Genomic DNA, 24,597 nt, shown 5'->3' with positions numbered 1-24,597 from the left:
GGCCTTTTGCCTCGGTACTTTGCGAAATTACACCTCTGCGCTGAGAGATTTGACGAGCGAACGGCTCGATAGACGTACTTTTGCTTCGAAATCCATGCACGCGGATTCCGGATCGGGCGAAGAGGCGCGTATAATGCGGTGGAGTGATTTAATTATGCTTCGCGCGCGGAGAGCCCCTATTCTCCTCCTCTCCAATTTTTTTTTCAAGCTCTTCCCTCTCGCATTGTGCGTGGCACGGCAGGGAGAAAGAGAGGGAGATAATGGCTTTTGCTCGGCACGCATGTGCTCCTCAATTATACCGGACCCCTGTAATTTACGAGCTGCGCTCTTCAACACTCGACTCGACTCGAGTTCCTTTTCGCGGACGCGTCGCGGGATGCCGCTCCCGACCTTCTTCCCTCTGTTCTCAGCTGCCTTGTCACCTTTTCCATGCGCTCGACTACTCGCTACAGTACAAGTGCCGAGTATGGTTGTTACATTCGTGCCGAATCTAGGGCAGATATGAAAAAGGAAGTTTGAGAAAAAACCTTCCTGTAAATCGTTCAGCCTCGCCGACAGGCCATTAACGACATTCACAGCAATAAATAGCGATCCCCCGACTTCTTGTCGCTACCTCAGCAACGTCTCCGCGCGCGGGACCCCTAAATCTTCGTGCTCGAAATTCAACGGCCCGCTGGACCGTCGCGGCCTTTTTGCTCGATAGCAACAACCAGAGCGGGCGACTGCTTCCGAATATGGACAAGCGACGATCCTTCAGTCGAAACGACACGAAAGTAATCACACAAAGCGAGCGCGGCCACTTGCTTTCCAGCTTGTTCTCCCTTTGATGCTTTGTATGCTTTGCTTTGTCGCACTACATCAGCGCAATAATAAAAGGTTAAATGCACACGGAGCTCGCATAAAAAGTAATTTTTCATTTATTTAAAAATAAACGTTTGCGACGAATAAGAAATAACATGACTACAATGGGTTTATATTGAATTTTCCCTCTATAATTTATAGAACAATCGTAGATGATTTCAAAAACTATATAATATCTGCATAGTAATCGCATGCACGCTGTATCGTACCATAATTCTTTTCAATATATCGAATAGGCGGTAAAAATGATGCTTGCGCAGTTATACGATTACGTACACTATATATGTATAATTATAGATTCGAGTTTTTCCGGTGCACGGCGATATACACTCTATACTTATATAATAAAGAGCCGAGTTGACGCAAATGGGCTAAAAGCTTCACAAGGCACGGGTGAAATTATCAAACGCGGCGTCCTACATAACGTATGGAGTATAATTTTCGCATGGCAATCATAATATAATCTTATTCGATTATACTCGCACTTTGTATGAGGAATATCAACTTTTCGTTATATTATTGCGAATCGCAATTCATCGTACTTTTATCATAACGATAATAGCAATAGCATGCGGGAGGGTGGGTGGGGCTAATCCGTGCGCAGGCTCGATTTCGTATTTTACAATCTTTTCCTATGTGCGCGGACTTTTGCTCGTGATTTTTAAGTCTCGTCCCGTGACTTTGGGCTGATCTGGAAGTTCTGGTCTGCAGCAAGTGATGTGCGTACATGCGATATGCGATTCCGCCAATAACACTGATATCTTCAAAGTATTGCTCAAGACGAAAATTTTGTCGTCACGAGCTTACGCACTCACCATCGCAAACAACTTTATAACTGATTTGGGCAAATTCGTAATACGCGTATTTCATGTGTTAAGTTGCCTACGCTCGAAAAAAATTCACGAACTAGCCCCATATCCTCCCCCGCATGGTAGTAGTGCATGCGGGGCTCGACTCGAGTCGGCGAGATCATGCACGCTATACATAATATTAATAACATAATAACTCTTTCGTTGTATAGTTTTAATACAATTTCATATGTTAATATAATAATTTCGCTAAGATTCGAATTCGCTTTGACATTGTTTCGGCAACGATAGCCAGTTGTCGATGTGCATATACAGGTTAAGTATCGTCGAGATATACAAAAGGTTACAAGGAATCGATATATTATAGTTATATTAGTTTTATCATTCGTTGTTCGGACATAAAGGCGGGTTTGGTGTTGCTTATTCTGACTAGATATTTATCGAGTTATTGCAGTTCCATTTATGTATCAGTCTTCCGTACTACTGATTCGCTTAATGTCTCGCGAAATTCGCGCGCTCAACTTGGACTGTGGAAAACTTGTTTCGGCGGCTATTAGATATTATTCGTTCGAATTGCTCTGAGCGAATTAGCTTTTACCTGTACAGCTCGCGCTCCCAGCTCTTGAATTTAAAAACGCGAGAAAATTGACCGTGAATTATATTTTCACGATGCCGATAGCCCTTTTACGTAAGCTTTAATTCCGCTGTTTTTACATAACCGCGCGCCTCTGCTGCTGTGATGCATGGACAGTAAAAAAAGAAACGAGCCAACAACTCCTCAATTCGATTATACACATTATCCCTCTCATGAACGAAGCCGCATTACACAAGTGTCGCACATTATACTACAGTGCGTGCGCGCGCGTGTGTGTGTGTGTGTGTGTGTGTGTATGTGAAGAACGAAATATATCTACCGATAATTTTCATTGGAAAAGCGCCATTTCGCCTTTTGGACTCTTTACGCGAGACCCGGACCGGGGCGTAGGAAGACTCGGAGAACGAGTTTACTATTGAAGGAAGAAAGAAACAGCAAAGTAAAATATGGAGAACGTGCAGAAGCTAATTTCAAATCTTGCACAGGATTTATTGAACATCGTTGCTTTATACGAGCGCGAATTGTCGAGGAGCGAGAAGAGGAAAGTTGACGCGCAACTCGTATACAAAGTACACGGTCAACTCGAATCGAGTGGAAAAACTACGGAGTTATTTACATCGCGTGCGAATTCGAGCGAAACACCAGAAGTAAACTCAATTAACGCATAGGTAATCAAGCCACTCGCAGGGGCCAGGCAGTGAACCCGCCACTATGAAAATCGCACTCTCGCACAAGCGCACAGTCGAGATCAATCTTTCACGCCGCAGTCTGCGTGCACAGCACTCGCGAAGGCGCGCGCGCGCGCACGCACGCGCACACACACACACACACACACACACACACACACAGCTGTTCTTTCAGCTCTCGCAGAGCGTCTCTCTTTGGCACTTTGACAAACTTCGGCTCTCCGGTGGCACAGGCTGCGCTGCATCCTTTGCGTGCCGAGCCTCGTTGGCGTTTGCGGCTCGTACACCGGCTATAGTGGCAGAAAGACCCAACTTATTGCGACTCTCGGCTTTGGTCTATCTTCAAGGTTCATCGGCATACTACGCGCGCAAATCTTTACTGAGATCCTTGGAGCAACTGATGCACGTGTGTGTGTGTGTGTGTGTGTGTGTAAAGCCTCGCGATTGTTTCGAGTGCGCGCAACCAAGTTTCCATCCCGACCCGATTCCCTACGCGGTCCATGTACGATTATTCTATGCTTTAAACTGGTCTCGTCTAGCTGCTGTAGGCTGCGCTGTTGATTTGTACAAAAATACGATCGATTTGGCAGAATCCGACGACAATTAATTTAAACGCACAAGTACATGTTATATAATATGTGGGTCGTGAGCAACTCTGATACTGCAGACTTTATTCTCTTCTAGACAAGTATGGAAGTATCGGCACAATATTCAAGTCTTGAACCTGTACCCTACAGAGGATCCGATTCGCGTGGCCGGCGCTTACTCGCGATCTCTCTGCCACCGATAGCCATCGCAAGAGCGCATACGCGCTGCAGTAAAAGGAGCTCGGAGGTCCTCGTTCGGGGCGTAGCCTGTGGTTTGCTGCAGTCCGGGCCTAGGTGCAGACGTGCAGTCGCCTTCCGCGCTGATGAAACGGAGAGCGGAAACGGCGCCTGTGAACAGGAGAGAAGCATCGATTGGATTAGCGCGGCGGGCAGTCTATTATATAGTTGTTTAGTTAACGAGGGAAATTCAATGGAAACTTATCTACTTATCGCCCGCGAAATTTATCTGCGTTGTGCGCCTGCGTGCGTATAAGAAGCGCGCCGCGGCCGATTGACGCTTAATTTCCCGCTCGGCCGCAGAGCTGCGCGTATATGAGTATGAAGATAGCTCGTGCAATTTATTCTTACGACTGGCGATGCGCGCGGAGCTCGGATTATGCTCGGAGCTTTGTGCTCGCGCGTATACCGAGCTTCGGGCTGTTTGCCTTGAAGTAACGAACGGGGCAGCGCGATAAATCGAGCCCCCTTAATTCCGAGGATACCAAGTAAAGTCGAAAAAACGAAGAAGCTACCGGATGCTGTGATGCATAATGAGCCCGGCGAAGGCCAATTAACGAGCTGAGTAGAAAAGCTTGTCGCGCGGAAGCTCAAAGCTCCGAGCTCGCGTGGCCGCGCGTTTTCCGCGCTCGACATTGTACAATAAACATATATCGCGTGATCGCTTTAAATTCTAATTTTAATCGCGCTCATATAAGTCAGCGCGTACTCTCGAGGTATAGGAAGAGTCGGTAGAAATAGCCGACACCGGTTGGCTGATTCGTTGAGCAGCATACCGTGATCAGGCTTCCTGCAGCTCGCCCTTGACGCCGGGCACGCTGTGGTGGTGCCTCGAGGCCAGCCTGTTGGCCAGCTCGTGCATCACGTCCCTGTAGATGACCGTGTCGAGGTTCTCGCCGAGCATGTAGAGCAGGAACCAGTCGCCGACCTTACTGCGCCTCACTATCGTCTCGACGGCCTCGCGGCGCACCAGGCGAAACCTCAGCCGGAGCAGGTAGACCCTCGTCCGGGGTGAAAATATGATGATGACCTGCGCAAAAGGATCAAGCGACATCCGAAAGCGGTGTCGGCATTAAATATGCGCTATGTATGAGACTAGAAGAGTCGGCTGCTCGGCGAGCTTGTCTCACCCTGTAAATGACGGTCAAGAGGCTGAGCACGCCGAGAAAGAGGAACCAGAACCAGAGGAACACGTAGATCTTCTCGTTGACGACGTTGAGGGGCAGTATGCAGACGGCGTCGTGCCGCTCGACCTCGCCGCTCACGCCGTACTTGTAGAACGTGCACTTGGTCATGCGGGGGAAGACGTAGATCATCGGGTCGACGCGGTCCTCCTGGTCGGACTCGAGGAAGCGCAGCACGTCGATCCCGAAGGTCAGGAATGCGCCGTCGAAGAAACGGTTCATCAGGAACATCTGGCCTGCGGACAACGCGCGCGGCGCTTGTTTTATGGCGATTGCCGGGTCGTTCGTCCAAGGCAAACGAGAGAGAGAGGGACTCACCGATGACGTTCAGGAGGGCGAGCACCTCGCAGAGGTAGTACCTGTACGCCCACCAGTTGTGGAAGCGCAGATTCTCCCAGAGATAGTCGAGGAGCATCTTCTTCTTCTGCTTCTTCTCGACCTCGGAGCAGAGCCCGATGTCGAGGTCCATCATGAGAGCGTGGATCTTGCCGCCCTCCCAGCCCTTCCACAGCCAGCGCGGCGTGTAGAACAGGATCGCCTGCAATCGCGCACAAGCTCGCGTTAGTCACAACGTCCCCCTGTTTGGCAGGGCCCGCGCGATTGAGTCTTTCCGCCACGCGTATACGCCGGCTCGATTCGCATGACTAATGGCCGCGCTCCGTTGGAATAATTGAATCCGCTGGATCTTCGGCTCGCGAAAGCCGCTAAATCGCACTCGATCGAATTCATACCGCATTCTCAGGAAGGAATTCCTCGTCGGCCCCTCTCCCTCGAGAGAGAGAGAGAGAGAGAGAGAGAGAGAGAGAGAGAGAGAGAGGGAGAGAAACGGCATCGCGATAACGAGGAAATATGCCCTTTCGCGGCGGCTCGCTCGCCTGATTAATGCCGGGGCTGCGCGATATTTTCCATGCCCACTTATCGGGCCGCTCGTTATAATCGCGGCTCGGATTTCGGGGAAATTCAATCGTATCGATTATACCTAACGCCCCCGAGCACTCGGAGGAACATATTCCGATCTCCGATCTCCCATAATCGTCGGGGGAGCCGCGGCTCCGAGTGGAATTCCGCTAATTACGCCTGCCATGTCGAGCGCGCTCATTCTTCCGCCGGTCTTATCCCGTTATCCGTTCGGCGGAAACGCAGCGTGCGGCATTTGTAGGAGAATCCTCGGCGGTTCGCTTTCTTGCTGTGTTGTTACACGGGGGGTAATGGGAGCGAGCGCAGGTTAAAAGAAGTCTTTACGGCCCCATTAGAGGCAAGCCCCGCGGGAGATGAAAAGAGAGCAGGGCGAGAGAGATTACTCAAATATATAATTATACCCTCGTAAGAGCTGCAACAGCGGCCTCGCGCCTGTATTTCTTGCGCGCATATTTATAAACGACGCGGGTCGCGGCAGAGCTTTCTCGCGACCTTCCCCGCTCTCTCTCTCTCTCTCTCTCTATCTCTCTCTCTCTCTCTCTCTCTCTCTCCCTCCCTCTCTCTCGCTTAATTAAGTTCACGGTTCTCGCGGCGAGAAGGATACTGCACGTCGCACCGAGAGCCTCGCCAGAGTCGAGGAGGAAACAAGAGCGAGGCGTTAACGTACCAAGGCGCTGCTCTTGTCGTCGCGGTCGTCGCGTTGCATCGGAAGACGATGCGAGCGTGCGAGGCGTCATTCGAATAGAGCCCTCAGTGCTAATCGAGATAGCAGTAATTGAACGGTGCGATGCTCGAGAAACTTCAATTACTCAACTGTCGGACTGCCATTAATTGGCCAATTAATTTGGGGCTCTTGGCACGAGCCAAGATCGCGTCTGCGCCGTCGGTGCAGTGGGTGCAGTGGCGCTGCAACTTTCATTCACTCGGACGCGCTTGTTCTGCGAGCGCGGACTGAAAGCAGCGTGTTCCATTAGAATCCTCGTTACTGCAGCGATGTGGATGTGACTTCTCGGCCTGCACGGCCCGAGAGCAGCGTCCGGGAGATCGCATCTGATGCAGAGATAGCTGCGCGGAAACTTTCGAAACTTTATATTGTCGCGAGAGAGCGAGACTCGGAGTTAGGATCGGACGCGCGATACGGTTGCAGCTCTTCTTAATTGCGCCTCTTGGATTTAGCGGCGTTCGCCTCGTATGCGCGAGGAAAGAAGCCGGCAAGCGCCGGAGAGAGCCAACATCTTGAGCCCGCATCTTCCGCGAATTTTTGGAAGAAAAAACCCAGACCCGGGCGAAGAACTGCATCGGCGCGGAACAATGCGGACAATGGAGCGCGGTTTAAAATACACCCGCTTATAGGCCGCGGCGAGGAGGGCTTGCGTTATATCTTAACGGCCTGCACGGACGAGCCTGGGATTTCCGCGTGGATTTCCCTGCCGCTAGGACCGCATAATTCGAGGCGGGTCGAGCTGGGGGGAACGGCAAATAGACGCGTCGCGCAATCGTCGGCTCGAATTATCGGGATCAGATATAGCTGCGCGCGAATTGGCGCCCGGCCAGCTCTGGCGCTGCGCGCTCTCTCCTCTTATTGTACTGAAGCGCGAGGGATGCGGAAACGCGGAGGCTTTTGACTGGCAGCTCGGCGATTGCCCATACAGCTGATTTCTACTGCGCGTTCGTCGAACTCGGGCCGATCGAGGGGAGAAGGCGAGGGAGGGGTGGAGCGCGGGTAGGATCCCGCTGAAATTGACCAGGCGATCGAAAGATCCGAAACTCGTCCTCTCATTGGGGCTGTAAGTAATCCGATGCGAAGCCGCCGCCTCGTCGCTGCTGCTCGGGCGCTTACTTGCAAGAGCAGGGCGAAGATGACCCACTGGTAGTACTTGTGCTGCTTGACGAGGGGGTGCGGCCCGTGGCCGTGGACCTCGGTCTTGGAGACGCCGCTGTTCGAGACGCCCGGGTAGGGGATCGATCGGCCGAGGCTCATGTTGAAGGCGTTGATCATGCTGTAGGTGGTGTGCAGCCAGCAGAAGGTCTCGAGGACGACCTTGTCGACGGAGCCCGAGGCCTCGCAGTGGATCGGCGAGCCGCTGATGCTCTTGCAGGCGAGCGTCAGGCAGCCGGCCAGCAGCAGGGCCACCGTCGCCCGGTAGTGCAGCCGGAATATCAGCGTGTCCTCGGCGACCCGCTGGACCTTGAAGAGCGAGCGGATGGAGCCAAAGACGTCTATCATCTTCAGCATTATGGGCATCTTGCTCCGGAACACGCTCTAGCCGAGAGGCGGCTTGAACACCTCCGCCGGCACTCTCATCCTACACTCGCGTCCGCGCACTGTCGCCAAGTCGGGGGACAACTGCGAGCCGACAACTGCGAGCAGGCGGTTCGGCGGCAGGCGGCGAGAAGGGTTGCGGCCGCGAGGAGGGGCTGCCGCGAGCACGCCGGAGCGACGGTCAAGTCGCAGAGGCGAGGCCTCCCCGAAGGGCCAGCACATAAGAACGACTTGAGGGGCATCCCGCCTCGCCGCCTTGGCCTCGAAATTCATAAGCGCGCGAACTTGACATCGGCGGCCGACGCGTCCTCCTTGCCCGCTTCTTGCGCTCGCTTGTCTGCACTTCTCGCTCCTCTCGTCGAGGCGGCGGGAGACCTGTTGTTCTGGAGCACTTGATTGAAATTGTCCATCGCCGCAGCCAGGCCGGCCAGTGCGCTTGTGCAGTGCGGAATGCGGATCTTGAGAAGCCACTGAAATAGCTACTCTCGGCGGGATCTTGGAATTGCTTTCGACGATCGAACGAGCCGAGTCTTCTATCTCTCTGCAGCTGATGTGCACACGTCGCGAGTACGTGGACGGACTGCCGACGGGGATTGCGATGTCAATCAGCTTCGTTCCCTCTCGCGAGTCGTCTTACTGCGGCGCGATGAGGCGCTCAGCTAACTGAAAGTCGAGGTAGCGTCTTGGTCGTCAAGGCATTCGGGTCATTGTCGCTCTATAGATAGAGCCGAGCACTGCGCGCGGGGGAGACCTTATATTACGGCCTCGCTCGCAGTCGCGATTCACCTCCTTCTCTCTCGGCCCAGCCCTTTTCTTGCAGATTTCTTGGGAGGAATTTTCCCAGCCGGCTTCGTCGTGCTTAGCGCAACGCAACATCGGCTTCGCATCTGTCGCTAAGTTTAGGCTCTCGTAAAAGCGCGGAGCATAATAAGAAAGCGCGATTACATTCGCTCGGCCTCGATTCGTCATTCGCCGCGCGCTGTTAAACGTGTCGGCGCTGCCGCAGCGCGACCCTTTCGTCGAATCTTCCACGCTAATCGCCTTAGGCGCACGGCTGCGATGTGCGCCTACAACTATGAGTCTCGGGACGATAAACGTTTTGCATCACCGCTCCACTCTCGCGCGCAGCCGCATTAGAATTACAAATATTGGCCGCACGCGAGATAGTTGGAGCTTTGCGCGCTCTCTATTTCGAGATCGCTATATTTACGAAAAAGTCTCGTAAATTCGTCGGGCCGCGCGTCGCTCGACGCTTCCGACGGATAAAACAAATGCTCGCGATCGCTCTTTTATTTTCGTAGCGCCAGCTCCTACTTTATTCTCCATAAAGACGGCCCGCGAAAGAGAACAACGACGTGTCTCGGAGAAACTCGCTTACTCCGTCGCGGGGGAATCGTCGGAGCCTCGTATCGAGCGCGAGCGACACCCTTCCGATCAACGCCGCCGCGCTCGCGTCCGAAAATACATCTGCCGAGACTTTGGCTCCGCGGGCATCAGGTACAGAGACGACGTGGATCAGGTACAGAGTGACAGCCGAGACGCATCGGGTACAACGTCTTTACGAGCCGCGGCCGGCGATAATGCCCGAGACAATGCGCCGCGCAGCCAGTAGGCGGCTGCATCGGCAGTGCGCGCGTATCGCACTCGCTCTCGCTTTAAGACTATACGCGCGCGAGCGTGTAATGCGCTTAGGGTTTTCTACTTGGCAATGAACTAGATATGAGCCCGCGCCGCCGCTGCCGCTGCCCACGCGAGCGCCGAGATAGTCCCTTGTCGACGACACCCGATCGTTTATCTGCTCACCGGGGCGATTTCTCGGATTCGCCCGAGCTCCAGCCGCTGCAGCCGACTCTCCTATTGCGTTTTATGCGCCTTTGTCTCGGCCTTAACCGCGTAGAGGCGACGCGAGAGGCGCGCGCCGTGTTAACTCCGTTGGATTTCAAATCGGCCCGAAAGTCCGCGCGCGCATCGCATTCGGTAACAATAAAGTCCTCGGATGAATTTGGACGTCCCAAAGTGCTCCTCCGCGAAACGGGGCAACTCCGACTTGCCGCCATATAGGTATAATCCCAGTCCTCCTCGCGCATAATTCAACTAGGTCAAGAGAGCCGCGAGACAGGCGTTGCTGCTCGCGCTGCTAAAGCGGCAAAAAGCCTGATTGATATTCGCGTTCGTAGGTAGACGGGCTTTTTCTCGGGAAACGCGCCTTGTAAATTACGGCGTCGGCGAGGTGAGAATCAACAAGTTACCCGTACGGCCGGCTGCAGCGAAAAAGCGACGCGCGTAATTGTCGCTGTTTACGTTTCGGCGATCATTCGCAACGCCAGACCGATTGTCCCACTGGTGTAACCCACGAATTTCTCGACGCCGACCAGAGAATGAGCTCGCTTCGTGGCAGGCGTTGGAAAAATGAGACGTCTTTACGAGGTGGGAACGGTGCTTAAATAACGGCCGCGCGCGCGGGTATTTAATTTAACGAGCCTAGCGAACAATCGCAGCATTCGAGTGAATGTTTTACGAGAAGCTGGAAACGGCAAGTGCGCGAGTCACAATAAACAGCTCTTCACGCGAGCTCGGGCGCGCCGTTTGGCCCGCTGGTCATCGGTGCGGATAATCGCGGGCATCGACGGACCGAGAAACGGTATATAGCTGCCCTCGGCCGCCGCGCTGTTTTTTTTTTTTTTTTTTTTTTTTTTTTTGGCCGGTTGGCCTGCAGCGCGACGCCGACGAGCGCAGCAGGCAACTTTTTCCTCGCGACTCTCCAGCTTCGGCCTTTCGAATGCGGAGTCGGTACAGGACGCCAGTAGGTAACGGCCGGGTACGGCCGGACGCGCCTGCATAAACGATTTCCGGTGGCCATAGTGTGCGAGCACCGGGGGGAAGAAGCGGCTAACGGCACCGTGAGTGAGTGAATAGTTACCTGGAGGAAGAGCATGAAGCAGACCCACTGGTAGTACCTGTACTCCTTGCGCTCGCTGTCGGGGTACGCCCTGGAGTTGTCGACTCCGGGAAAGGGCACCTCGTAGCCCTCCTTCTTCTTGTAGGCGGCGGTGATGGTGTAGGTGCTGTGTATCCAGCAGTAGGTGTTGAGCACGTCCTCGGGCAGATCCTTGCTGTGGATGCAGTCGATCGGATTGCCCACGTACTGGCGCGTCGTCACTATCAGCGAGAACGCGATCAGCAGGATTACGGTCAGGCTGTAGTGCAGGCGGAAGACGGCCGTGTCGATGTGGATGTGCGAGATTTTGATGAGGCTCTTGAGGCCGCGGAATATGTCCAACATCTTCGACTCTCTCTCTCTCTCTCTCTCTCTCTCTCTCTCTCTCTCTCTCTCTCTCTCTCTCTCTCTCTCTCTCTCTCTCTCTCTCTCTATCTATCTATCTATCTATCTATCTCCCTCTCACGCACTGTCGCCTGCGCACACTCCCGTCACCATCCGGGCCGGCGGGAAATTCAAACTCGAGTCGGCCTCCGCAGCGGCGCGCTCGACGATCGCTCGCATCCTCGCGCCCTTCCGCTCCAGTCGTCTGCGTCGTCTTCTCGGGCTGCTCGTCGAGGACTGTCGTCATCTGGCGTACCGCGATCGGGGCTGGCCCAGCGCTGGACTGGCTGCTGCTGCTCTCGGCGCGCCGCCGGCCATTCTCTCGCCCGCCGACTCGCTCCTCATTCGCCACCGGCCATCGCTGCGACACACGCACCGCTCGCGATTTCGGCTTCCGTTTGAATTTCAAATTCGGCCGGGGGAGCGCGGGGCATCGGCGCTGCGGCTCATTTTTTCCTCCCAGTCCTCCTCCACCTCCTCCTCCTCCTCTCCTCGTCGCTGATTAGTTCTAGAAGAGCAAGTTTTGCGAGACTTCAGACCGGGAGCTCCCACACGAGCCGTCCGGCTCGAAAGTTCGCCGCTTTCTACGTCTGTGCAGTCTGTGCGCGCGGCGGCCTTGCCTACTCACTCGGCTCGCGGATTCGCTTATCGACAAAAGCCGCGGTAATGCTGCGCGGCCAGAAAGTGAGATCCACGACTGGCTGCGGGAAGAGCGGATACTCGAGTGAAATATTTCAGAAGTGACGATAGTGTAAATGTTTGGAGAAGCCGCCAACGCGTCGTAAAGGCGGCGGCCGCTCGCGCGCGAATTTAATAGGACTTTGATTGACTCGAGCGAGCGAGAGCTTGCGGCGACGTAAAGGCTACAAACTGCCGGCCTGCTCGAAAAAAAGCAGCGAGGAGCGCGCCGGAAGGAGCTCGGCGCGGAGCTTGCGGGAGAAGGAAAGACACTTGGCATAGGCGCCGCTCGCCACTTGGCGTGGACCCCTCGCTCGATTTGCCCGCGACAGATATTCCGCGAGGCCTAAGGCTGCCGGCGCTGCTGCCGCGCGGGAGGGGAGCGAAGCTCGCGCGAGCTTTTTACAACGCGGCCTCGTTACAAGCTCGCGCGCGCGCGCGCGCGAGCTGAAGCTGCTGATGGCATGCGCGATCGGGTTTATAGGGCTCGTAAACGCGCTTATCCTGCAGTATCTTCTCCTCTGTGTACGCTTCAATCGGCCTGCCGAGGCTGAAAGGCCTTTTGATTTCAACGCGAGCGCGCGGAGATGGATCGAGTCTGCGCGCGGAGATGGATCGAGTCTGCGCGCCTAATCGACTCGTACAACGCGCGGGAGGCTGTATTTATATCGCCGCGAGTCGCGTCGCTGCGGGGAAAGAAGTTGCGCGAACAAAGTTGCTCGCGGTGCCCGCGCGAGATTTCCCCCACACTTTGAAGCGCAATCTAGCCCCAGATATTTACAGTAAATCTGTCGCTCTATATCGTGCCAAGGCATCAAAGTTTACCGCGCGGAACGCGGCCTATGTGCGCGTCCCTACTCCGCGTGTACTGTAAGTATGAACAATCGCCTCCAGCAAAGCGGTGAATCCGACCTCGATTCGTTTCGCTGCCTGCAGACGCGAAAATCGACTCCTCGCGGATGAGCATTTCAAACAGCGACTGTGTACACCCGCCGACGCCGAACAATCGAGCGTTTACGCTAACAAAGTCCCTCTTTCAGGAGCGAATCTCGCCGATTGCACGTGCGCGCGGCGCCGACACTTCAAAGGGAGAGGCGCGGCCGGGAAAACCCGTTGCGAAAAGTGAATTTTGTTTGATGTGCGCGATGCTATTTCGGCCGAGCCTGATACCGCCGCGGTGCTGCACTCTCTCTCTCTCTCTCTCTCTCTCTCACTGGACAAAGAGCGCGGGGCGCGCCGCACGGGAATAGCCGCGAGCTCGCCGCGGTTTGTTCTTCTTTTCTCGTGGGCATTTAACCCCTTCGTTCAACAATTTCGACCGTATTACCGCCGCGAGTTTATTTTTTCTTCCTCGGAGCGCACACTGCCAAAGCGTAATGAAATTTTCTGGGTCGCTGTAGCCTCGAGAATTTAAGGATGTTATTAGTCGTCGCCGCTGCTCTCTGTGTGGGCGCTTTTCGAAAAGGCTCGTTCATCTCCAATTTACGACGAGGCAGTAAAATTTTTGTTTTCAACTCATTAGCTCGCTCGACCCGCTTAGCAGCCCTGTTGATTTTTCATCTTCCACCGGCCGGGCACAAAGCTGGATGTTATGTAAAACTAAATTTCGACCGGTTTCATTGAGCGCGCGGCCAAATGGCTTTTCCTCGTGGCACCCCTTCGCGAGAAGTCGATAAATTTCTCGACTTTCCGAATAGAATCGCTCGACAGGCTGCCCAGTGTAAACACGATCCTAAAACGCTGCTATTCTCGACTCCGCGGCGAGTCGCGCCACTCGCTCAATTCCTTCCGCGTCGTGCACTGCGGGCGTCCTAATGACGGAGCTCGAGATCGTTCAAATTGCGGACCCGTCACCGACCGATCGGAGACGTTATAATCGCAATGCATCGGACGGCCGATATCGAGTCCCGACGTCGAAAAAGAAAGTGCAACTCACGAGCGGCTCCATTCATTTCGAATCCCATCGGCGGCGGCGCGTCCCTCGTCAATGCGCGAGTTGACCGGCGTGCATCTCTAAAGCGCTCCGCACAGCAGCCTATTCAGCCATCCATACACACCTACGGATCGGCAATTTATCTGGCCGCATTCGATTAACTTTCGCCAGCGAGCGCTCATGTATTCGGCATGCTTTGCGCCAGTCGAGCGGAGAAAGTTGTGGATTCGTTCGCGCACGCAGAGGCCGAATACGAGACTCGAGAATGAAAGATGACTGCGAGCTCCCTGCGTACATTTGCATTCGAGTAGCATCACCGGCCGAGCGGATCGGCATTCGTTAATCGAGCTCGTGATTCGCGTTTAATTGAACGTATGAGCGATTGCATTCGAACGTGTCTATTATACTACTACTAGTTGGCCGGCGCAAATGGTTATTTCAACACCGGGCGCGCTTGGTTCGTTTAATTATTTCGCGCACTGTTTCGAGTCGGAGTTCATCATCATCCCGAGTCTCGGGATGAAAAGCGCGGCATGCTCGAGATCGCGCGAAGCGAGGCGTGAGAGAGCCTGGTTCAATTAAAAATTTCATTTTTCGTTCAATTTAGTTTCCGTTGTCGCGAATGGGTCCAATGAGCGGCCATCGCTCCGAATCGGCCCGGTATTATGCCAGGAAGTGCATCGACATGCAAAACGCTAGCCGCGATTATGTAGACACGCTGCAACGGCGCATTATTCGCAAATGATTTTATTCGCGTTATGTTATGCTATCTATATTATAATAGCGTACTACGAGGAACCGACGACTTTAACGAGCTCCGCTAATCCGATTCCGCGGAAACAGCTAGAGTCAATCCAAATCGATTAGTCGAAATGCCGCCTGTGTTATACGTAGGAGGAAAATAAAACTCCGGACGAGCGCGGCGTTTAACGTTCTGTCGCGTGTAACTCGGCTTTTATCGCCGCTACTTTATTGCTCCGAAAGCTGTTCGCGAAAGCTCCAAGAGAATTGCCAAACAGCCGTTGATAATGAGTTATTCTCGTGGGCTTTTATATAAAGCGAAGGTATTACGGTCTCGGGGGGGAAGCCGTAAAGCTGTTTTATAGTGCCGCGGAATACAATCAGCGAGTCCATTAGCTGTTCCGAAAGATTCGGTTCGATCCGATCTATAAATATACGCGCGGCTTGATCCACCATAATAAAAGCGACATTTTTCTGGAGCACATATATGATATCGCGCGAGCGCTCGCCACTTGTTATACGCGCGGCGCGTGCCCCCTCGCTATCTCGTTCTCCTTCGCTCGCTCCGATACGGTCAAAGAGTTACGATGCTTTGCATAATTTTTCCCCGAAAACGCGGCCGTGCGCTGGCTCGCGGCCAAGCCACTCATGCGGCACAGCGCGACGCGAGTGGCAGCGGCAGAAAAAGGCGTCGATTACCAAAAATATCGGGGGTACAAGTAGTGTTGCACGCTCGCGCGTTCCGGCAGCCGGCTTTGAATTATTCATACGTTCATCGTCCGCCCGCGATACACTCGTGCGCTTGTTGTTCTTCCATCGGATTTGGAAACTTTTACGGCTTCCATCGCGCGGGCAGCTAATTTTTCGAACGAGTCTCGCATTTTTATTGAGAGAAGCCGCCGACGCGATTGTTGCGAGTGTATTTCGGCGTCGGTTTGTTTTATCGCTCGCTCGAGTATTCCTCCGCTTTGGAAATGTTTAATTCGCGCGCGCGCGCGTATTGTCATTCGCCGGGGAGTGTAAATGTTTTGATGGCCGTTGAATTTGTTTGGACTCTGATACTCTGCGAAAAAATTGAATATAAACGTGCCGGCGCGCCCGGGACCGTATTTTCGCGCTACATTTATCACTTTCCTTTGACTTAATGAGTAAATAAAGTAGCCATAAAAGCGTGGGCGACGCGCGGGCTTTTTTTAGCTCTTCAAATTTAACGCAGGAATTCCAGGGTTCTTTTTTTAAACGTCTCTCTCTCTGTCTCTCTCTCTCTCTCGGACTGGCGACGACGCGATAATTCACCTAATACTGCACAAAGGTGAATCAGTGAAATATCCCGCATGACGGGCGCCACTTTCAGCAGTGCCGACAATGTTGAACTATACGATTCTCACGGAGGAGCGTCTCGCGAGAAACGTTATGGGGGAATACTCAGCGGAGCTCGACGACAATGGATCGGGATAAGGAGAAAAAGCGCGGAGAGTCCGAGCAGCCCATCGGCCGAAGAAACCACAGCTGCGGCGCTTCTATTTTTACGCGCCAGGGCAGCTCTCGCGCGCGCAGTACCGTTCCTTCATTCGATTGAAGCCCCTCGTTCGCCGCGAGATATACGAGAGAGAGAGAGAGAGAGAGAGAGAGAGAGAGAGAGAGAGAGAGAGAGAGAGCAGCATCGAGCCGTACATCATCATTAGAAATTTATGAGCCTTCCGCGGCGCAATTTGCATTCTACCATACGCGCACACTTGTAGGCCACGCGGACCGCTCGAGCAAATATCCAGCCCCAGCAGAGCAAACTGCGTGCGCGGCGAGATCGGACTCGGGGCATCGCGAATCGAAAGCCGAACCGATCATTACGACCGCGGCCGTGTATTCGGCTGAAATTTCAAAACTAGCGAGCTCGCAGCGATGCAAACAGGAGGAAAAAAGGAGGCGCAGGGGAAAGAGTTACGTATCCGCATGTGATGCGGGTGTGGATGCTCGCGCGAGCGTTCGCTGCTCAATTTGCCTGATGCGCGCGCACGTACATGCAGCGCAAGACCGCATCGGCTGCTGCTCCCTCGCCTCAAGCTCGCCGGTATTATAAAATTCAGCCGCGGCAAGACACGCATGCAGGACATGCCCGCAGTGCATCGGTCGATCGAACCACTACGCGCGTAAAATCGCGGAAACGCCGCACGCACAAAGTTCGCTCGTACATCAGTGTCAATTAGACGCAAAAGCGCAGGCACGATTAACGACGGGCGCGAATTCAAAGGCGATCGGACTAATTGATCCCCCCTCTGTAACTCTAATTCCACTCGATAAATCTCGCTTTCGATCGCGCGGTTTGTTTGCTCGGCAGTCCGGCGCTCCCGGCGCTCCCGGCGCTCCCGGCGCTCGCGATTATGCATCAAAATAAATCCGCGGAGATCATCGAGCCGTCTGCGTATAGGCGCGATGATTTTCCCGCCCGGCGGATAGCGGGCGGCAGAGAGCAGCGTCGACACGAGGCGGTATTTAGAGAGAAACCGGCGCGCAGCACTGACCTTACGTTCCGCTCGTACAACGAATTGCCGAGTCCGTCTGAAAAAATACAGTCGAGTCGACGCTGCGCGTGTGTGCGGGGAAGGCACCTCCCCCACTTGTAAACACCATCCTTTTTCCGAAGCGCCACGCGCACAGCCAGTCCCCGTCTATTTATTATTCCTGAGAGCGCAGAAGGCAGCCGGGCGTAGTAGCGAGTATAGTACGCGCGCGCGTCGAGCCTCGCCGATCGCGCAACGAGCCCGGCCTGTAAGTGCTCGGTGGCTGATAGCGCGCAGGAAAGCAGTGCAGGCGCGGGACTGCGATACCGCAGGAAGAGCAGCAGCCGTGGCAGCGCCCGACGCCTGAAACCCAATCTGCGGGCGTTGAAAGCTCCCTCGCGAGAGAGCCGACGACGCTCAGAGCGGCGAGCAGAGGGCGTAGCGAGTGTCGAGCAGCTGACGCTCGCGCACAGACGCACAGACGCACAGACGCACAGACGCACAGAACACGAGGGCACCAGGCGGCTACTCAGCACACACCCGCTGAGGCGTGATGACTAGCTACGACGTCGCTCGACCGCACCGAGCTTGCACACTCGTCGTCTCGTCGGCTCCAGATGTCTCGTTCTCTTGTACGGGCGCGCTCGCGGCATCGTACTGGCGGCGGTGTGCGGTCCGCTGCCGCCGCTGCCTCCTCCGCGAGACGAGCAGCAGCAGCAGCAGCAGCAGCAGCAGCAGCAGCCGCGGCAGTCAGCCACCGCCGAGTCAGGGTGCTGCTCCAGGAATAGAACGATTCGTGCGAGAGAAGAGGGAGCGAGCGAGCGAGAGAGAGAGAGAGAGAGAGAGAGAGAGAGAGAGAGACGCTGGTATAACGCAATGCGTCGAGCTTGCGGGCGAAACGTGACGGCGTGGCCGAACGAGAGCGCGCGTGTTTTATATTAGGCTTTCCGCCGCCGCTGCTGCTATTCTCTTCGCGCGGAGAAAGAGAGAAAGACGGACGCTGGCCATTTTGCACGTGGACGCAGGACCGGTCAGCGCTCGGCGGTCAGCTTCGCCGTATTGACATTGTTCGAGCGGCCTGTCATCGTGAAAGCTTCAGGAGGAGCCGATGGATCGAGCCAAAAGCCGCGGACGACGTGGGACATAACGATTTCCTCGTGTTCTCTCTCGGCGAGCTGCTGATTTATGAGCTAATTTTGGGATTTCGGTGTTATATTCGGCACGTGATCGCGATGATTTATCCGGCCGGGCCTCGCTCTTTCCCCCGTCGAGCGATATCTCTCTCTCTCTCTCTCTCTCTCTCTCTTATTTCGGCAGCCGCACGAGCGATGTTGATTTGACACTATTAGGCAGCGCCGCATCGAAACATCGCCGCTTTGTGAGTTTTGTAATCTCGAGACTTTTTCCAAGCGGCTTGTTTGCTGAGAAAACGCCGATTTTTCCGAGATTATTTACTCACGTCGTCGCGCTAATTATCTCTCAGTGGCTGTCTCGGCTATTTCCGTCGCCGCCTGTGCGCGCGTGCACTTTTTCGAGAGCCGCGGTGTATAAAAAGAACTCCGTACCTAATCGAAGGGTGCATGGAGAACTGCGGCGACGGCCGAGCCGCGCGGAGCACTGCCCCTTCCGGCGTTGGCGCGTGTGCACAGCGGCTTCGCCGATCTACTCTAATCCCTCGCGCTAATCCGTTCGCGCGTCTATACTATACTATGCGCCTTGGCACACACCCGTCATTCTTCGCGGCGGAAGATGCGATGAGAAGGAGCTTTAACCTTTTCGCCGCGCCAGCTCTTGACTATGCCGCGCTCTGTTATTTTTTCTTAAGCTTGGTTTTTAGCGAAATTCGAGAGCTGACTGAAATTGCTCGAGGCTTTTCAAAAGTCGAGACTCGAGTGACGCTTCTGAATTTTTCATCAGAGTATGTGCGTACTGCGGCTAGATAAGGGGAATGCTGCAGTGGATAAAGTCCGAGTATATTCGGACTCCGCAAAAATGCCTTTACGGGCTGCAGCCGCTGGCTCACGCAGTGATCCTAAATCAGACGAGCCAGCATTAAGGTCCCGTCTCAGCATCCAATGTGGCTTTGTTGTTTGCACTTTGTTGTTTTTTCGGCTAAGAGAGGTATTCGGAGTGATTCCCTTGAACAAGACCAGTACCGCTGCGTGCCTCTTCAGGTTTCAAATTTTTCCGCGACTCACAATTAGTATATCATAGGGATCAAGCTCTATCTCGCTAAGCAGCTTCCTCGAAGGGAAAGCATCCAACGCATTTGCAATGCAGATCCAATAAAGGCAAAGCGAGGAAAAGTCGCAGCTGCGTGGCTATGCAGCCTTATCGCAGCCGCGCGGCGCGGGCGTCTCCCTGCCGCAGACTCACCCGGACTAGAAAGCTACTCGCGCAGCCGTATCTTTTTGAAAGCGCTCCAAATCTAAAGTTACGCGATCGAGATATGCGGAAAGGGCGGCAAAAAGAGCCTAACGAGAGAGCTGCGAGGATCCTCCTCACTCTTTCGCTCGTCGCTGCCGGCCCAGATGCATCCCATTACAGCGCGTGCGGAGTCTCGATGAAGGCGCTCAGCGATATTAGAAAAATTCATCCGCCTCGCGCTCATCCCGACTGTCAGAATTGTTCCGCGCTCTCCTCGAATGACATTATTCTGATTGCGCTCGCCGGAGTCGAGCGAAGTGGCGCATTGTGCTCGCGGGGCCGAAAGAATAAATCCGACTCTCCGCTCTAACGAGGCCGCTATCCTCTATTTTTTCTGGCTCTCCTGCCTCGTCTCTAGCGCGTCTTTGTTCTCCGACTCATTTCGCCTAGGTTAGCGCGATTGCTTCCAGAACGATTTCAATAATCCCGCGCGCTCGAAAGTAAAGTCCCGAGCCGGATTCGCGTCTTTTAGGCTCGTGGGATTGACGAGCGATAACTCTCGGCGCGTAGAGGAGTGACAGAGCTGAGCGGCGGCGCGAGGGAAAGAATCGGCGCGTATAATTAGGGGAAAAAATGCGGCGCTGGAGCTAGAGGAGAAGCCCTAAATCACGGAGTCGCCAGTCGTGTAACGACCGCTCTCTCTCTCTCTCTCTCTCTCTCTCTCTCTCTCTCTCTCTCTCTCTCTCTCAGCGCGCGGGGTACAAGTTACTATCAACAAATCAAAAAGGCAATACGCCGTAAAGGCGCAAATGAATGCGGCTGCTGCAGCGCTCTCGCTCTCACTTGTCTCCCCGCCCCCGCGCCGGCTCATCCTCTCGTAAAGTGTCAATATATTTTCGGCTCCGTTCCTCTCGGCCGGCCATAAATTCCCGTTTTACACTCGGCAAGCAACAAGCAAGGCCCTAGCTCGTAAAGTCGGCGTTTTTATCCTCCGGCGCGATGAGCTAGCGCGCGAGGGCCGATCTGCGGCATCTGATCTCACCTCCGCGCCGCTGCGGGAGGAGGAGACGCGCGCGCGCGCGCGAATAAATCAACAGGTGCGTCGACCGCGCTGATGGAAACGAGAGGAAAAGCAGCTTTCCCGCGCGCCTGTTTCCCAAACGCCTGCAGCTCTAAGTTTCAATCAGCGCAGCTGTCTTCGCGGCGTCGCTTTTTCCGCTCCCCGTCGGACGCCTCTTCGGGAGCTTGCCGCTTGCGACACGCCGCCAATAAGTTGGCGGCGATTGTTGTGACGAGGGGCGCCACGTGCAAGGCGCGGCGGGAGCCCCGGATACATCTTCGAAATCGGCTAATTAACGACGGGGGAGGAGATTCTTAATTCTTTCGTCGTAAAAAGTCGCCGCGCGAATGGATTTAAAACTCGACGAGTTAAATATAGTCGCTGCGGAAGTGAAGTGAGCTCTCGCGTTGCGAAAGACCGTATAAAAAACGCAATTTTCGTGCGGCACAAGTGTCGAGAGCAGCGTTCGAAATAGAAAATGACTGAGATACTGCGAATGCTTTACAACTTGATACATCCCCCGGGCCCGGGCCATCAAAACAACGAGTCGTCGAGAGTTGTTCTTGGCAGAATGCGCGAATGCCGTTTTTCCCTCGCGAAGGAGAAATAATTTCCCCGAAATGTGCAACTGAGAAATCAAAGTTCGCGGCAAATCGAGCTATTCTCGGCTGGAGCAAAGGCTGTAGCGAAATAATGAATCAACGTTATTTTTTTCGGTCCCTCCAACCGAGTGCACTATTTTCGTACGCCGAGTCTATGGTTCTTGAAAAGCGTGAGTCACGCGGTTGAATGGGGACTTGCTGAAAAAATGTCGTTTGCACCGATACCAGCTCGAATAATTCGAGAGTAGGTAGCGCGGGTACGGCAGATGGCAATATAACTCTCGGTCGTGACGTCATCAACATGGACACCCAGGCCATGCAGAATACATTGTCAGTATACGGAGTGGAGCAGTATTTTCTAATTTTTTACGTAAATAAGTGAACTATAGAGTAATAGTTTTGGTGCATTAATATAACATCAGAAAATACGTAGATAATTTTTTTTGCGTGACAGTATTGTATTTTCTTTAATAATAGAAAAACTCGTTTTGGAGCATAACCTCTCACGATAAACAACGATAGTAACACTTTAAGAAATTTTTAAATTTGTTGAGTGTACAAGCTCAAGTAGAAATTTTATTGAAGGAGAAAGAGTGCTTAATTCTAAGCACATATTGAAATGTGGTAAATTAGAATCTGCAGAGAATTTAAATATACGCGCATACTGCGTTTACAAACATCCAATTTGAGAGGACCACCTCATGAAATTAGTGGAGTTATTCGAATAAATGGCTCAATTATTAGTTTTAATTGCTCATGTAAAGCAGGGCAAAGTGAAAACGTAACACAGGATTTTTTATAGCATTACTAGTGCAACCAGAAACACAACAATATGTTCTACTACTGTTTTTTTTTTGGTGAAAATTGCATGCCTGCCTCTTTTTGGTTATTACATTCCATGTTGCTTGAATATACAATAATTTTTTATTAATATTTATCAATTTTTACTATTTCTAGCTACAAATACTTGATTGTGGACTTACCTCTAGAACCTATACAATGCTTTGATCATCCTAAATAAAACATATTAACAATTTCAGGGAGGGAAAAGTACCATCATCTTATAGTAAATTATATGCGTTATCACATATATAAAATTTAAGAGCTGTCACGTTATTTTTCTGTCAAAAATTAGTAAAAACTACTTTGCTTTGTATACTACTAATGTATTTTTCATGGCCTGGGCGTCCATGTTGATGACGTCACGACCGAGAGTTATATTGCCACTACTACTGTCTAGTGGCGCGGGCAATCAAAAAATGCGCGGGCAGAATGCGGCTTTTAAGAGCTCGCGGTAGGTAGCGCCCGTGGCTTGGCCGCACCGACTCTTCGCGCGGGAAAGTTTGAAAGCCTTCGTGCACGGTCGGTTACCGTTCCTCTTTACGCGCGTCAGTGGAGGCGTGTTGGAAAAAAGTATGTCCAGCAATTAGCAACCAGCAAGCGTATTCCAGAGAGAGAGAGAGAGAGAGAGAGAGAGAGAGAGAGAGAGAGAGAGAGAGTAAATTTTAACGGAAACGGGGACAGCCCTTTTGTGCGCGAGTAAAACTGAAGCAGCGGCTATGCCAAATGACAAATTCGCTCCATTTTGGACACTGGCCAGCGGCCGGGGGTTAAACTTTTTCCCCCTTGGGTCCAGAGATAAGTTTCGAAGAGTCCTCTCTTCTCGAGCGAAAGGACTCAATCGGGGAGGCCGGATGATTGCGATAAGATGCTTTATAATTATACTCACCTGGAAAACGAGGAAAAACGGCACCCACTGGTAGTACTTGACTTGCCTGGTCAGCGAGTCGGCGGCCCCGCGATCGGCCGACTGCTGGGAGGGCAGGCGCGGCCTGTGCTGGAAGAGCAGGGTCGAGCCGACTCCGGGGAAGGCAACGTTGACGCCGGCCACGCCGAGCATCGCTCCCGTCACAAAGTACGTGCTGTGGATCCAGCAGTAGGCGTTGAACGCCTCCACGGGTATGTCCCTGAAATGAGCCATTCGTTTTCCGTCTTCGTGCAATTAGGGATAGAGAGAGAGAGAGAGAGAGAGAGAGAGAGAGAGAGAGAGAGAGAGAGAGAGTGCAGGCTGGTGCCGGCAAGTGGGCCGGTCGTTACCTCGTGTGGACGCAATCGATGGGATTGCCGACGGCCTGCTTCATCGAGACCATTGCGGAAAACGTCAGCAGCAGAACTGCCGTGAGCACGTGGAGCCTCGACACGAAGCCGTCGTTCTGCACTTTGCTCACCTAGATCAGGAATGCGTCAGTATAGGGCTATATGGGCTGCGGGGATCGGATCATGCAGCCCTTGAATGTTTCACCGAGACGGTGGTAGGTTATCGCATCGCAAGCAGCAGTTAGTCGAGAGAGCAGAGTGCGACTTACCAGAGGAGACGAGAGCGGGAAGCTGGACTCACCTGGAAGAGGCAGTAGAGGCCCCTGATGGCATCCATGATCCAGGCGTCGTGCCTGGCCGAGTCAGGCTTGATCCTAGCGAGACGCTGCCATGCGCTCCTCTGCCTGGAGCGGAGGCTGCCGGCGGGCTTGGCGCGCGACCTCCTCGCTTGGCGCGACGACTTGTGAGGAGAGGACGCTGAGGAGCTGGCGGCGCCGGCAGCGGGCGAGGAGGGGGCGGCGAGGACGGCGCTGCTCAAGCCGCCGCTCGTCCTCATAATATCCTAGCGCCTCGGCCTCGCCGTCGTCGTCGTCGTCGTCGTCGCCGGCGCTGCTCGCGCAGCCCGCACCGTCGTACTCGAGAGCGTCGGCTCTTCTGCTGGCGATGCTGCGGCTGCCGCGGCGCCGGCAGCGCGCCCGCCGCCACCGCGCACCACCCGCCGACTTTCCTTCGCCGCGACCGCTGCTGCAGCGGGCCGACTTCCAAGGCATCCTACTCCGCTCGACTGCCCTCGCGCTGCCGCGATTTACGCGATGGCGCGGAGGAATTTCATCGACGCCCTGCGGAACGCGCGTGCACGTAGACGCGCCTCGTGGACGCAACGCGCCCCCCGACCGCAAATACTCGGGGCCGCGCGCAGTATCAATCAGAGAGAGAGAGAGAGAGAGAGAGAGAGAGAGAGAGAGAGAGAGAGAGAGAGAGAGCGAGCGAGAGAGCACTAGCTATCCGCGGCGCGTTTACGTCAGTGCGGCAGAGAGACCCGCGCCCACCTTGCTCTTGTTTTTCCTCCTCATTACCTTTGTATCTCGCTCTCTCCCTATGGCTCCCTCCTCCCGCCGCCGCCGCCGGCTGACCGAGCCGTCTTTTCCACTGGCGCAGT

At 54.0% G+C, this 24,597-nt stretch overlaps 1 protein-coding gene across 4 annotated transcripts; it reads right to left on the bottom strand.

Moving 5' to 3' along the window:
• Positions 1-899: 899 nt before the first annotated feature.
• LOC100118632 (innexin shaking-B) lies at positions 900-24,343 on the bottom strand. Of its 4 annotated transcripts, XM_031922578.1 has the most exons (7): positions 23,740-24,343; positions 23,439-23,569; positions 23,071-23,308; positions 5,278-5,497; positions 4,906-5,195; positions 4,552-4,805; positions 900-3,886 (listed from the first exon to the last, which is right to left on the bottom strand). In XM_031922578.1, exons 1-6 carry the CDS (start codon positions 23,992-23,994, stop codon positions 4,557-4,559), a joined length of 1,383 nt encoding a protein of 460 aa, XP_031778438.1. In that variant the 5' UTR covers positions 23,995-24,343; the 3' UTR covers positions 900-3,886; positions 4,552-4,556. The 4 variants fall into 4 exon arrangements, with proteins under 4 accessions (XP_031778438.1, XP_031778441.1, XP_008212052.1 ...); XM_031922581.2 differs by lacking the exons at positions 23,071-23,308; positions 23,439-23,569; positions 23,740-24,343 and adding exons at positions 11,061-11,970; positions 17,853-18,059; XM_008213830.4 differs by lacking the exons at positions 23,071-23,308; positions 23,439-23,569; positions 23,740-24,343 and adding exons at positions 11,061-11,970; positions 17,816-18,043.
• Between the last annotated feature and the right edge of the window lie 254 nt (positions 24,344-24,597).

This window comes from Nasonia vitripennis, chromosome 2 (assembly GCF_009193385.2).
Source record: "Nasonia vitripennis strain AsymCx chromosome 2, Nvit_psr_1.1, whole genome shotgun sequence".
In the NCBI taxonomy this organism is placed as follows: Eukaryota; Metazoa; Arthropoda; class Insecta; order Hymenoptera; family Pteromalidae; genus Nasonia; species Nasonia vitripennis.
Note: the sequence above shows the minus strand (reverse complement) of the source record. Positions and strands in the feature narration are given on the sequence as shown.